Below are 14,928 nucleotides of genomic sequence, written 5' to 3' on the forward strand. Positions count from 1 at the left end.
GCATTCATGGATAAGACACCAACTACTGCTAAGGCATTGCTAAAGAACATTGCTGGCAACACACGACAATTTGGAGGGAGAGATGAGCTACCTCTTAAGAAAGTTAACGAGGTAAGTGCTAACTCTAGTATTGAATTACAATTAGCTAACTTGACTAATCTTGTGCAACAGGTTATAGTGGCTCCAAAACAGGTGTGCGGTGTATGTTCAATGATGGGACATGCCACGGACATGTGCCCTTCGTTGATGGATCAAGGTGGTCTTGAGCAAGCTAATGCATTAGGAGGATTTCAAGGGCAACAAAGGCAAAAGTATGATCCATATTCCAACAACTATAACGCAGGATGGTGCGATTATCCACACTTAAAGTGGAACAATCAAGACAACGGACAACAATCTATTCCCAACAACTATAACCGTCCGCCTGGCTTCTTTCAAGCAAGACCGTAGGCACCATTTCAGCCTCAACAACAACAAGCTCCAAGTAAGTCTCTTGACGATTTAATTGCTTCTTTAGCTAACTCTACTCAATCTCATCAACAGAAAACAGACAAAGCAATTGAAAACCTTAAGCGCCAAATGAGTCAGTTAGCAAGTTTGATGGGGCAACAACACCAACCAGGAAGGTTGCCTAGCCAAACCATGGTGAATCCAAATGCGGAGCAGATGAATGTTGTGACTTTAAGGAGTGGAAAAGAAGTTTTTGAGCAGTCGAGGATGCAAAAGAGTACTAGAAAAGACACAATTGAACAAGGGGAGCTACAAACCAAGAATCTTGAGCAAGATGAGGCTTCAACAGAAGCTGAAAAGTCTCCTAAAGATACAGAATTGAACAAAAAAGATTCTGATAAGGTAAGTAAAGAAGTTCAAAATTCATTTAACTCATGTGTCCCTGTTCTTTTTCCTCGTAGGTTTATAAAGTCTAAGAAAGAGCAAACTGATAAGGAAATCTTGGATACTTTCCGGAAAGTCCAAGTGAACTTACCTCTTTTAGATGCCATAAAACAAGTTCCCAAGCATGCAAAGTTCCTTAAAGAGCTTTGTACGAACAAGAGGAGATTCAATGATCAAGAAACTGTGGCATTGAGCAAGGAAGTATCAGCTGTTTTACAGAGAAAGCTGCCACCAAAGTTGAAAGATGCCGGTAGCTTTACCATTCCATGTGTAATCGGAGGGAAAGAGTTTGGGAGAGCATTGTGTGATTTGGGGGCATCCATCAATCTGATGCCATATTCAGTGTATGAGTCATTGAACCTTGGAGACTTGAAAGAAACAAAGGTAGTAATCCAGTTGGCAGATCGTTCAAATAGATATCCCAAAGGCCTATTGGAGGATGTACTTGTGCAAGTGAATGAGCTCATTTTTCCCGCTGACTTTTTTGTTCTTGAGATAGAACACGACCCTATGCCTACTGCACTTCCTCTTATATTGGGAAGACCATTCCTTAGAACGGCACGTACGAAGATTGATGTCTATGATGGTACCTTAACCATGGAAATTGATGGGGAAAGCGTTAAGTTCAGAATCTTCAATGCTATGAGGTATCCTAGTGAATTAGAATCTTGTTTGTCTATTGATGTGTTTGACTATTTTGTGCAGGATTGTTTTAATAAAGGTGTGGGACAAGATAATTTAGAGAAGGCATTAGTGCATAGCATTATACATGGAAATTTTAATTATTCAGAGCACATTGAAGAAGAATTCATCCAAACAGTGGCCTCTCTTGAGTCTCTTTCACCAATTCGTGGTAAGTGTTCTTCCTATTTTATTTCTCTTACTACTTCTAATGAAAAAACTCTTCTTTCTGTGATTCAGGCACCTAAATTGGAGCTTAAACCGATTCCCGAACATCTGAAGTATGCATTTTTGGGAGAGGATGAAACATTACCGGTTATCATATCGTCACAACTCACAACAGAAGAGGGGGAGAAATTGATCCGGGTACTGAAGGATCACAAAACTGCCATAGCTTGGAGCATTGCAGATATCAAAGGTATAAATCCAGCTACATGTATGCATAGGATTTTGCTGGAGGAATGTGCAAAACCAACAAGGGAAGCTCAACGCCGTTTGAACCCACTTATGATGGAGGTTGTCAAGAAAGAGGTTATCAAAACTTCTTTATGTTGGCATCATATATCCTATTTCGGATAGCAAGTGGGTGAGCCTTATTCAAGTAGTTCCGAAGCGATCAGGAGTCACAGTTGTTAAGAATGAAGCTAGTGAGCTAGTGCCTACACGTGTGCAAAATAGTTGGCGAGTCTGTACAGATTATCGGAAGATAAATAACACCACACGCAAGGATCACTTTCCAGTCCCATTCATAGATCAAATGTTAGAAAGGTTAGCTGGTCATTCTCATTATTGCTTTCTTGATGGCTATTCTGGATATAATCAGATTGTAGTTGCTCCGGAGGATAAAAAAAAGACGACTTTCACATGTCCATTTGGCACATTTGCATACCGGAGGATGCCGTTTGGACTTTGCAACGCTCTCGCCACATTTCAAAGGTGTATGGTAAGTATATTTTCTGATATGATTGAGAAAATAATTGAAGTGTTCATGGATGATTTTTCAGTTTATGGTGATTCTTTTGATACATGTCTACATAATCTGTCCCTAGTTTTAAAACGTTGTCAAGAAACGTATCTGGTGTTAAATTGGGAAAAATATCATTTCATGGTTTCGCATGGATTAGTTCTAAGGCATATCATATCTGAAAAAGGAATTGAAGTTGATAAATCTAAAGTAGAACTTGTTAGTTTTTTACCCATCCCTACTACTGTCAGGGAGGTTCGTTCTTTTCTTGGACATGCAGGTTTCTACCGTAGGTTTATGAAGGACTTCTCAATGATTTCTAGACCCTTGTGCCGTTTACTTCAAAAAGATGTAACATTTGATATGAATGAAGAGTGTGTGGTAGCATTCAACAAGCTTAAGGAGTTGTTATCCACGGCTCCTGTGATCATGCCACCAGATTGGAGTTTACCTTTTGAGTTGATGTGCGATGCTTCACACTATGCTGTTGGTGCAGTTCTAGGGCAGCGTGTCAACAAAGTGCCACATGTCATCTATTATGCATCTTGAACACTCAATGATGCACAATTGAATTATTCAACAACAGAGAAGGAGCTTCTAGCTGTTGTATTTGCTTTAGAAAAATTTAGATCTTATCTGATTGGAACTAAAGTTATTGTGTTTTCTGACCATGCAGCTTTGAAGTATCTACTCACAAAAAAAGATGCAAAACCGCAACTCATTTGATGGATACTTCTGCTTCAAGAGTTTGACTTGGAGATCAAGGATAAGAAAGGGAGTGAGAATGTTGTAGCAGATCATCTTAGCCGACTTGTGCATTCAAACACAGAGGAAGATCTCATCCCTTTACGTGAAAGTTTTCCAGATGAGCAACTGTTTTCATTAAAGATTACTGACCCTTGGTATGCAGATATTATCAATTACAAGGTCATCAAAAAGATTCCGGATGATTTTACACGTGCTCAGAAAGATAAGCTTGTCAAAACCGCCAAATACTACGAGTGGGATGATCCTTATTTGTGGAAATATTGCACTGATCAATTGATTAGAAGGTGTGTCCCCAAATCTGAGTTTAAATCTTTTCTAACTTTTTGTCATTCTTATGCATGTGGTGGCCATTTTGGAGCAAAGAGGACATCTCTTAAGGTGTTAGAGAGTGGTTTTTATTGGCCTAGTTTGTTTAAGGATGCGTACGAGTTTTGTGCAACATGTGATCGTTGTCAACGAACAGGTAACTTGGGCCCAAGAAATCAATTGCCACAAACCCCTATTTTGGTTGTTGAGATCTTTGATGTGTGGGGCATTGATTTCATGGGACCTTTTCCATCTTCAAATGGTTTTCTTTACATTTTATTGGCTATGGATTATGTTTCTAAATGGGTGGAAGCAAAAGTCACCAAAACTAATGATTCAAAAGTTGTTCCAGATTTTATTAAGAGTAACATCTTTGCAAGATTTGGAATACCTAGAGCAATCATCAGCGATGGAGGGAGTCACTTTTGCAATCGAACATTTGAAGCGTTGCTTAGGAAGTACAATGTCACACATAAGGTGTCTACACCTTATCATCCGCAAACTAGTGGTCAAGCAGAAGTATCAAACCGTGAGGTGAAGCAAATTTTGGAGAAAACTGTGAGTCCCAATAGGAAGGATTGGAGCATGCACTTAAACGATGCATTGTGGGCTTATAGGACTGCTTATAAGACTCCTATTGGAATGTCCCCATTTCGGTTAGTTTATGGGAAACCATGCCGTCTTCTAGTAGAGTTAGAACACAAAGCTTATTGGGCGATCAAAGCCTACAACATGGACATGAGTGTTGCCGGACAGCATAGAAAGCTTCAATTGAATGAGTTATACGAAATCTGGAATGATGCATACGAGTCTAGTCGAATTTACAAGGAGAAATCAAAGGCATTTCATGACAAGATGATATCAAGGAAGAGCTTTTCCATTGGACAAAAAGTTCTTCTATTTAATTCTCGCCTTCGGTTATTTCCAGGTAAACTTGGTTCTCGATGGGTTGGTCCATTTGTTATAACTTATATTTTTCCTCATGGTGCAGTGGAAATCCAAAGTGCAAAGACCGGAAACATGTTCAAAGTGAATTGGCATAGACTCAAGCCATATTATGAGTCTTTTGCGGAGCATGATGTAGAGGTTGTACCCCTCCAAGAACCATCTCCCCTTGGATGATTACTCTTGGTACCGTCCGACTGCGGAAGTAAAAGCAAGCGCTTATTGGGAGGCAACCCAATATTTCTATTCATTGTCTTTTTATGTCATTTTCAATTTTTAGTTTGCTTTTTCTAAATTTTCTTGCATGCTAAGATGAATTATTTCGTTTCTTTGTAGGAATATTTGGTTATGTCTACCCTTGGAGTTGATTGTAAAATTGAAGTTTGGGGGGTCATCGCTTGCTTTCACTGCAAATTGGGGAAGTTTTCAGTCTAAATGCTTTATTTTGTTTATTATTATTTATTTTATTTTCATTTTCATTTTCATTTTCTGACATTGAGGACAATGTCCAGTTTAGGTTTGGGGGTAAGGATCTAAAAAATGACCAAATTGAAAATGTTCATCCCTTTGACTAAGAATTGGTTTTATTTGTTTCCTTGTTGTTGCTTTTTGTTTTCTTAATTGGTTTTGTTTACTCTAAAAAAATAAACCCAAAAAAAAAAAATTTTAAAAAAAAATGTGAAAATCCAAAAAATATTGTCTTATTTTCTTTATCGCTTTGAAGTAGATTTTTGTTAGTTTCCCGACCCAATGATATAATTGGATTGAATTTGAACCACGGTGATCAAGAATTTAGTAAGCATGTGTTGTGTGAAATTCCTTATTCTTTTCTTAGCCTTGTACATGTTTAATCATCTTTGAAAAACCGAATGCACATAGCCTTGTTGATGTGAAACTAAAGTATGACTTAAAACTTCGCATGTGAATATAGTGACCATATACAACCTATGTGAGTTTTTGAGCCTATTGAAAGTGTGTGCATTTTTCATACACTCATATTGTTTCATGTGTGATGAACTTATGTGACTTACATCTCTAGAACTTGCGTAACGATCTTTCGAAATGTTTGTCATTTGATTGCATGAACTTGAAAAGGATAGAGGCATTAGGTTTATCACCATGGCCCAAATAAGCATGTTTCCAAAAGAAAAATAATATCATTAGATTGCCAATTTGAGCCGTATATGTTGAGCCTTTTATTTCTTATCACCAGATATGTCTATCCTTATACCTTAAACATTTTTCCTTACCCTTTCCAAGCTAGCTAGTGAGCAATGTGAGATTGTCTTATGAGAAATGTTTGTGAAGTACTTTGAAGGAGTTTGGAAAAAGAATAAGTGTGGGGGTATTTCATGTTTGTATTTAGTTATGTGCAAAATTAGTTCAAAAAAAAAGAAAAAAAAAGTATACAAAGCAAATAAAAAGTTTTTTTCTTCAGTTTAGGGGTGTGGTTGGAGGTATTAGTAGAGTGGTTGGAGAGCTTGAGTTCTTGTAAATCTTAACAAGAGAATTGCTTGCAATGTAGCTTGAAACTTGTGTTTACCTATCCTTTCATTTCTATAACCCTCTTCCTAAGCCTCATTACAACCAATAAAAGTCCTCTTGATTTAAGTTTTGCAATTATGATTGTAGAGATGAGATCTTTATGCAAGCTTATGGTAGATCTTTCACATCTGATTCTTTGAGCGAAACACGTTAAACTAAACATATGTGTGATTGAGTGTATGTCCCGTGAGAAGATCACTAGTTAGCATGTGGTGTTTAAAAAAAAAAAAAAAAACTGGAAATTGCATTAGCATGGTTATTACACACACTACACTTCATGGATGATTAAAAAGTTACTGCTAACATTTGAATAAGGAAGATGAGCTTGGATTAGCTTGTTTGGTGCTAGCTAAGGTTCTTGATGCTTTGTTTTCTTGAATGAAATTCTATGAGGGTCACATAGGGGGAAGCTATTGTTTTTCATGTTGCTACTTTTTCATATTTTCTTCGTTTTGCTCGAGGACTAGCAAAAGCTAAGTGTGGGGGTATTCGATAAGCTCATATTTATATATACTTTACATCAAATTCGCTTGTCTTTTCTTAGTTAGTTCCTTATATTTTTGAGCTATTTACTTTGTTTTTGTGTTTTCTAGGATTTGTCAAGCAAAGAAAAGAAAAATAGCACAAGTTGGATATTAAGTAACAAATTCGTCAAAACTGCCTGTGCAGGTCAGCTGATTTTGGAAGCAAGTTTCGAACAGCTCAAAATGAATTAGAGAATGAGCCTTATATGCTTGGAAAGCTACGGATGTCTATTTTCTGGAGCATTTCGCGGATTGTTAATATCATTTTTCTAGAAAAGGGTATGACCGTTTTAACACTGAAAGGTTTCCAAGACGTTGAGCAGTTTGTAACTGCATTGAAGGCAATAAATCCAATAAAACTAGCAGCCAAAATTGATGCAGCCAAGAACAAGCCAGCTGACACTTCTTCAAATATCAGATAAAATGGAATTAAAGATGAGGATTAAGTGGGAGTAATTGGCATAAAGGTTGCCCAAAAAGTTACAATTGTTTTACCATTTCCTCTCACTTATTGTCATCACTAAATGGCTGTTAGTGGGGTGAGTTATGGAGCAGAAATGGGGCAGCAAGCATGGGCATAAAGGCTGCAGGTTGCAGCAGCAAAAGGGAGTTCTTTAGAGGAAAAAAAAATAGAAAAAAAGGAAGGAAAGGAAGGAAAAAAAGGCAAGGCTGCTGCGTTGAGAAAGGAAGGAAAGGAAGGAGGAAATCTTGGTATTCTCTTCTCTCGGTTTTATCTTCTCAAACTCATGTCTTTCTTTTGGTTTATTTTGAGAACTATGTGTAACTAATTTTTTAGAAGTTAGAGGCTGTTTTGAAGCCCCGAATATGATTGCAATTTTGTTTTGACATTTCGTTGAATTACTTTTATGAATGGATGAAACTTGGTTCACTACTTGTCTCATTGATGAATTCTTTATTTGTTTTCTATGGATGCATACGTAGTAAGCATATCTAGGATTCTAATGCTATGAATATGTGTGTGTCTGCCCTTGTCGAATGAGGACCTACATATGTTTTAAAGTAGTACTTGTTAATTGCGATTAACATGTGAACCAATTTCTAGGATAAATAAGACAACACCAGTACTTACGATGCCTTGTGATGACTCAAACTCTTTTCGTTCTTAACGATTTCTACTTGTTAAATCTATGAACATGCCATTCTAGATTGCATGCTAAGGACTAAGTTAAGTTGAAAACGCCATTCTCTTAACATACTACGTAAGAAAGAGTAATAGGTTGAGTTCTAACATTGAGCCAACTTGAGCATCATCATCCGGAAATAAAAGAAATTTGAATAAAACATAACATGTTTGCATGATTATTTGGTGGTGGATAGCAATACCCCTAACTCGTTTTTCTTAATTTGTGAACTACTTAAAATTTGTTTCTATCCTGTTTTTGTTCTATTTAATTTAAATAGAAAATCAACTCCAAAAATCCCAAACATTTGTGTGAGTGTAGCCTTGTGTGTCTAGTATCTGCATATAAAATTTCGTAGACTTTAGATAAGTATAAGTTGGTCTAATAATTATTTTTCGGTGGCTGGTCAGTAGGGACAGCAACCCAGTTTTTGTGACATTTTAAGTAGTTAGATAAAACAATATTCTGCGGGAAAGACCCTTATTTTCATATGCTACAATTGACAAATCTTAGTGTTAATAAGGAAAATCAATAGGACGTTTGTATGCTACTTTGTGGTGTGCTTTTAATCTTATCAATTATGAGTCAAATTTGGTTGAGAAACAAGTGAGATATGGAGCTCTAAAGATTGCCCAAGAAATCTGCAAAATCTGCAGAATTTGGCGAAGTTCCATTAAGGTCCGCCACTTAATTAGAATAGTAATCGACGATCTAACCGTTGGATCATCACCAAACTTTAATGCGCTATAGTACGTAATATTTGAGGAACATAGGAACTTACAGATCGAGAATCCAACGTATGGATCTTTCCGAATTAGACTTGTAAATTCGTAAAATAACACTACAAGAAAAATGAGCTTTGGGTACAAAACAAAGGGCACAATTGAGAATTTTGTGTCAATTTGACCACCAAAAAGCTTAATCAGTTCCCATTCCATAGAGGGCACCATCTATTGTGCCCAATGTTAAAAAAACAGACACAAAACAGTAATAGGCACGGAAATCGTGTTGAGTGGGGTCAGATGACAACTTTTTTACTGAAAATGGGCACAAAAAACATTTTGTGTCTATAAAAATTATTTGTTAGAGGCACTATATGTTCTCTCTCGTTTGTCTTTACCTCCTCTAGCACACCAATAATTAAAATTTATAAAATTGTGGTAAATAATGGTATGGAGCTGTTTATTACTGTACAATATTTTAGCCTCAAAATAAGTTAGCAATAATGTTGTTCAAATTTGTTTTTTTTTTTTGCGAAAGTTGAACCTCAAATCTCTCACTTATAAGTAAAGAAAAATACCACTACACCGTAATACTAAGTGGTGTGTTTTAGATTTACAAAGGATCATTTCCAAGTGCAATGAATGTTGATTAGATTCGTATCTTTTTGAACTGCTTTTTAGATTGTTATCTTCTTGCATGTTTGTTTTTTATACTTGGTGATATGGTTTTTGGTTTTATAGTAAGTGTTTATTTTTTTACTGTATTAAAAGTCCTACCTGCAGTGACACATAACCAACAATTGTGCCCTTAGGGTCGGTCTCTGTGCAAAAGTTAGTTGGTCTTCAGATAGACAAATGAGTTAATAATTGTAGATTCCTTTTTATGACACTAATGATAGAAATTATGTCCACTAAATATTAATAAATAATAAATCACTCTACTTCTCATTGGGTCTTCAAATAGAGAATATATCTTAATAAATATAAATTCCTTTTTCTGACACAAATGTTAGAAATTGTGTCCAGTAAATATTAATAAATAATAAATCACTCTATAGCAAAAGAATATGTTGGCACAATTATGGATTTGTGCCTTTATTCTAGTATAAAACGTCCACACTCCCTTACTAATTTGTATATGGAAATTTAGAAGGTTGCTTCATACACTTGTGTTTCTTTTGAATTTGATCAAGTTCTACATCATTGAGAATGGCGGATAGGCGTCGTCATGGGGTTAGAATTGGAACTGAATCTCCAGCATCACATTCTTCTATTGCTTCCAACATTACAACAGCAAATTCCACAACGAATCCTCCAGCTCAACATCCACGACAACCTGTTAATGTCGGGCACATACCTCGTTCTATTGATAATCAATACATTCTTACTATTGTTGCTGATGGTCGCCTTGGCTACGCATTACCCTCCAATAACATATGCGTACGCGCACCTTAAGAACGTGTATTGCCAGCATGGGCAAACCCAGGTAGAACAGAACAATACCCTGTCAATTTGGTTTCTGTTGAAACAACAACTGAAGAGTCTACTAGTTCTGTCGTTACTATTGAAGAACCACACACTTATCAAGCACAAATTCGTCCTAGAGGCCTGTCTCTCCCACAGATGAGCTCACGAAATATGCAGAATGTTATGTTGAGATTTTAAGCAGCGATGATGAGGACAATTAATATATTTTGTATTATGTTATATTTCACCGTTGTGTGAAAATATAATTATCTTATGCTATGCTGGACTCCTCTTGGGTCCTTTTATCAACTTATGTAGTATTACAATATAATAATGTGTTCTTTCTAATTGGCCCATGATATAGATACTCCCAGCATTGTATGTTTTTTGGTTTATAATTATGTTTCCCATCTGGTTCATACAGAAAAGAAAAAAGAAAAGAAAAAAGAAAGAAAAAAGAAAAGAAAAAAGAAAAGAAAAAAGAAAAGAAAAAAGAAAAGAAAAATGAAAAGAAAAAAGAAAAAAAAAAAAAAGAACAACGCAAGCCTAACACACGAGCCTTTTATCATGCTAAACACAATTAACCTTTGATAGAACTTCAAAATTAAAACAAAATTGGACCATAACTAATAATGGCTTTGTGAAATCCCGTCCCTGGAATTTCACTATTAATTACATATCTCATTATTTAAATTTGTATTTCACGTTTACGTTATTTTGATTAGTTAATTTTAATTCCGTTGATTTTTGGAATTAAATCGAATAACTATCGGGTTTGAATTTTCATAATCAATCTTTAAAATTCGTTGACCGTTCGAGTTCACTATTGATGTTTTCAAATAGATCTCGAGACCACGAACGCAAGTTCGGATTATAACAGTATATTTACGGACATTTGAAGTCATTTCACTAAACTATAAATTTAAAGGAATATACCTTGTGGGAAAGAGGCCATTCAGGTCAAAGGGAAGGAAACAATAAGTTAAATGGTGGAGGACCAATAAGAATTTTGGGGGGGTTGGGGGGGGGGTTGAGCAACCAATCAAAAATCAGGAAGAAAAAAATATTACTATGGGAATCGATGCTCAAGTTGTGCTTTGCCATATCTCGGAGACGGGGTATGATAAACGTACAGATATTTGATGACGTCACATGTCGATTCGAGACATATGTTGGGATTGGGGAGTGACAAGCTTATAAAATTGGATTTATATTAAGTTTCCCCTTCTCCAAATTGGACTTCTCCCTCTATTTTATGGTGCAAGTTTGAGTTTCCCACCACCAAATTCAAAAACTTGAGTTTCCACCACCGCATTACACAATTGTGCCCACTAACTCTTATAATAATAATTAAAATTCTACCCTAATTCTGTCTCGGGTCCCTTCTATCTCTTTCCCTTTACTTTCCTCTTCCGCTCTACCTTCCTCAGATTCTTTCTCTCACCTTTGTCTCTCTCTCTCACTCTCCAACCCGTCTCTTTACCTTCTCCAAACAAATCGTGGAGGCTCTTGAGCTCCATCATCACCAAAATCCCCTAGCAGAAACCCCATGCACGCGATGGAGGAAGGTATGGGAAGATCGGGGTCTGGTAGGGAGGGATCAAGGGAGAGTGTGGGTCGGGTTTAGGAGGATCGGTGAATGTAGAGCCTGAATCAAAAATTGCGTTGGGATCCGAGTCCGATAGGGAGGGATCATGGGAGGGAGGTGCGTCGGGTTAGGAGGTGTTGGTGAGGGAAGGGCAGGTGCGAGTCGGAAAGGGAGTGAGGAGTCGTGGTCCTCATCACTATTTCGTCACCGTCGTGGAAACCTTCGAATTCGGAGTCAGCCGCACCTCCATTGCCACCTCAACAAGCTTCTGCTTTTGGGTTCGACCTCGATCCGCACCAAGCTCGCAAAAGTTCGGTTCTGTCAGCCCAATATCGCTCTAAAGCATGCAACAAATGCGTCCATTGTTCCGGTTGTACGAGAATAGAGTTCTTTTGGTTCATCTTCTTCCCATTTTCTGGAAAAATGGTTCATGGGTTTTCAATGTTATTGCATATTCCATTCAAATTATGATTTGGGTGTCTCGGATTTTAAATTTTAAATTTTTGCATGGCTTCTGACTCCATATTGTTAGTTGCTCGTAGGTTATGTCCAAGACTCTAAATTTTACATAGTCGAAGCGATTCTAAGGTGCGGAAACAATTCACTAATCTGTTTGGTTCTTAATTTTGTTTAGGTTGATTGTTTATAGCTCTGCATATCTGCTGTGTTTTTTTCTTCTATTACTTTTGTGTGTGGAATACATGAGGTTATGGGTTTTAATTTCATCTAATTATTTCTTAATCTTTGCTATGATTATGGGACGAGCTAGGCCCTAGTGAGTTTGGCATGTTTCTTCGGTAAAGAACTGTTGAACCTTAAACACAGCTTACTGCATATTAATTGGCATTGCATTTTGCATTGGCATAATAAAAGTAAGAAAGCAACAAATTGATGTTTCAAATTTTGTTGTTGGATAGTAGGAAGAATAGCTCTCTGTTTCTAAGCTTGTGTAGTTGTCTAAGCACCATCCCATCTTCTTCTGCAGTTGCCTTTAATCCTTTTTAGACACTCAAATCCATTTGCATATATCGAACACATAGTCACGACTGATTTGGATTGGAGTTCAAACACGATAAACATTAAAGGTTAATGAAATTCTAATCTAGAGTGCCATTGATGTCACTGGACTTAAATTTTGATTACGGTGTGGCCTGTTGTGACGTGTCAAAAGATCAATTAGTAGTTGTTAGTTGTAGCTCTATACATTAATGAAAATTATTTGTGATTATTGCTTGGAATTATAGATAAGATTTCGAAAAGTTAATTCCTTTTATTGCTTCTTCTTGTTCATCATTGCAGATGCTCATAAAAGATATAAGGTGATGGGTAGAATGTTAGTAATAAAAGGTTAGTTTGTTGATAGACTGCTTGAACTATTGAATAATGTTGCAACTCTCCCCGTTTCTTGATTTGACATGCACACGCAATCTTAAGATAGTTATGAGCTGTATATGTGTACGGGAATCATTAGGCTTTAGTTGACTTTCAGGTGACTATAATAATCTACACCATCACCATTAGGATTCTATTTGAGCTATAAAGTGACTATAGTAAAACTCCTACCCGTTTCTTGATTTAGCGTTCTTATGAAAGATTTTGACTATGTATGTTGAACACGAGGTTGTGAAGGTATAAAACTGGCTCCCTGCACTGAATAATTAAAAAAAAAACTCAGTGTATTTCAATTTTGTGACTCACGTGATTCCTCCCAAACTTGATTATCTGTATGCCCTAAATTTTCGTGTGCCTTACTAATTGATTGTGATTTAGGAGTACAAATTTGTAGTAGATTTAGAAGTGGTAAATCGCAGTTTAGTAGAGGCATTTTTAGATTCAAATATCAATGTTTGTTCCCCTAAACATCACACATTTTTCTCTTGTTTTCTAGTTTGCTCGACTTTGTCCGTTGGATCAGAAAGACATGGCCCTTGCCTTCATCCATTTGATGAAAATTTTGCTTCTGTTATTACAGAAGTTTTTTCAATTTATTATTTTTTTATGACTTGGTATTTGTATATAATGTTTCATTTTGGATTATACATATTTTTACAGGATTGATGGGAATATATTATGTTGTAGAGGTGTACTTTACCTTCGTGCTATTTCTCATCTTTGTAAGTGGTTTATGTACCATACATTAATAAGTTTGGTTTTTATTTGCTTGAAATATATACAACATTATTAGAGGTCCTATTAAAGTTTTGCTCTTATTATATATATATCACAATTTTTTTTATTTTTTATGAAACTTGTTTGTACCATACTTAGGGCCTTCGTATTTAGATCTCGTATAAATACTCGGGGGACTTAAATGTAACTATGTAATAAATGAAGGGGCAAATATGTAAAAAGGGGATGAGCCCTTAGTCTATAAAAGGGCCTCCTCACCCTCATAATAGGAGGGCCTCACATCCTCAAAGATGAGGCTCTCACTCCCATAATCCTCTCACAAACAGAGAAATACAATATTAGTGTGGACGTAGCCCAAACATTGGGGTGAACCATGATACATCTTGTGTTCTTTACTTTCTAGCAGATTCACGGTTGGATTGATGTTGTTCCAAGACCCTTCCGGTTTTGTGCATCAACATTTGGCGCCGTTTGTGGGAATCGACATGAAAAGTTATGTCGGTTCTTTTTTATTTTTTCATCTCACCACCGTGAGACCTCACCACAGTCCACCATGAATCTGCACAACCCAAGAATCCAAAACCTCCCTCTTTGGCTTTTCCAAAAAACCTTCGCATACTCTCTCTCTCTCTACCAACACCAAATCCAAAAAATAGGTTCAACCGAAGAGACTCAGATGACTCCAACCCATGCCTCGGACGAAGAAACAAACCTCTTCACCATGCAGCTAGCCAACGCCCCCGTTCTCCCCATTTTGCTCAAGACAGCCCTCGAGCTCGACCTTATCGAGATCATGACGAAAGCCGGGCCTGGTGCTTTTTTTTCTCCGGCGAACTTAGCTTCGCAGCCGCCGACCAAGAACCCTGACGTCCTTTTCATGCTGGACCGCATGCTACACCTCCTGGCCAGCTACTCCATCTTCACTTACTCCCTTCGCACGCTACCTAACGGCAATGTCGAGCGGCTATACGGCCTCGACCCTATCTGCAAGTTCTTAACAAAGAACAAATGATGGTGTTTCCATTGCTCTTCTCTGCCTCTTGAGTCAGGATAAGGTCCTTATGGAAAGTTGATCTTTCGTCAACAATGAAACGACAATCCTCAAGATCTTCTGGGTGCCAAGGTGTACTGGCGGTCCCGGTTTTCTGGGTTGAGGAAGAACGGCTGGTACGCGTTCCGAGCCGGTACTGACTACCTCGCCAGGAAAACCATTTGGAAATTATCGGTGCTGAAGAAAACTCATCGAGGCATA

At 37.2% G+C, this 14,928-nt stretch overlaps 1 protein-coding gene across 1 annotated transcript; it reads left to right on the forward strand.

The window, feature by feature from the left end:
* Positions 1-14,352: 14,352 nt before the first annotated feature.
* Positions 14,353-14,688, forward strand: LOC139197752 (caffeic acid 3-O-methyltransferase-like). The gene has a single exon (XM_070825708.1). It carries the CDS (start codon positions 14,353-14,355, stop codon positions 14,686-14,688), a length of 336 nt encoding a protein of 111 aa, XP_070681809.1.
* The last annotated feature ends 240 nt before the right edge of the window (positions 14,689-14,928 follow it).

Source organism: Malus domestica, chromosome 07 (genome assembly GCF_042453785.1).
Source record: "Malus domestica chromosome 07, GDT2T_hap1".
Classification (NCBI taxonomy): domain Eukaryota; kingdom Viridiplantae; phylum Streptophyta; class Magnoliopsida; order Rosales; family Rosaceae; genus Malus; species Malus domestica.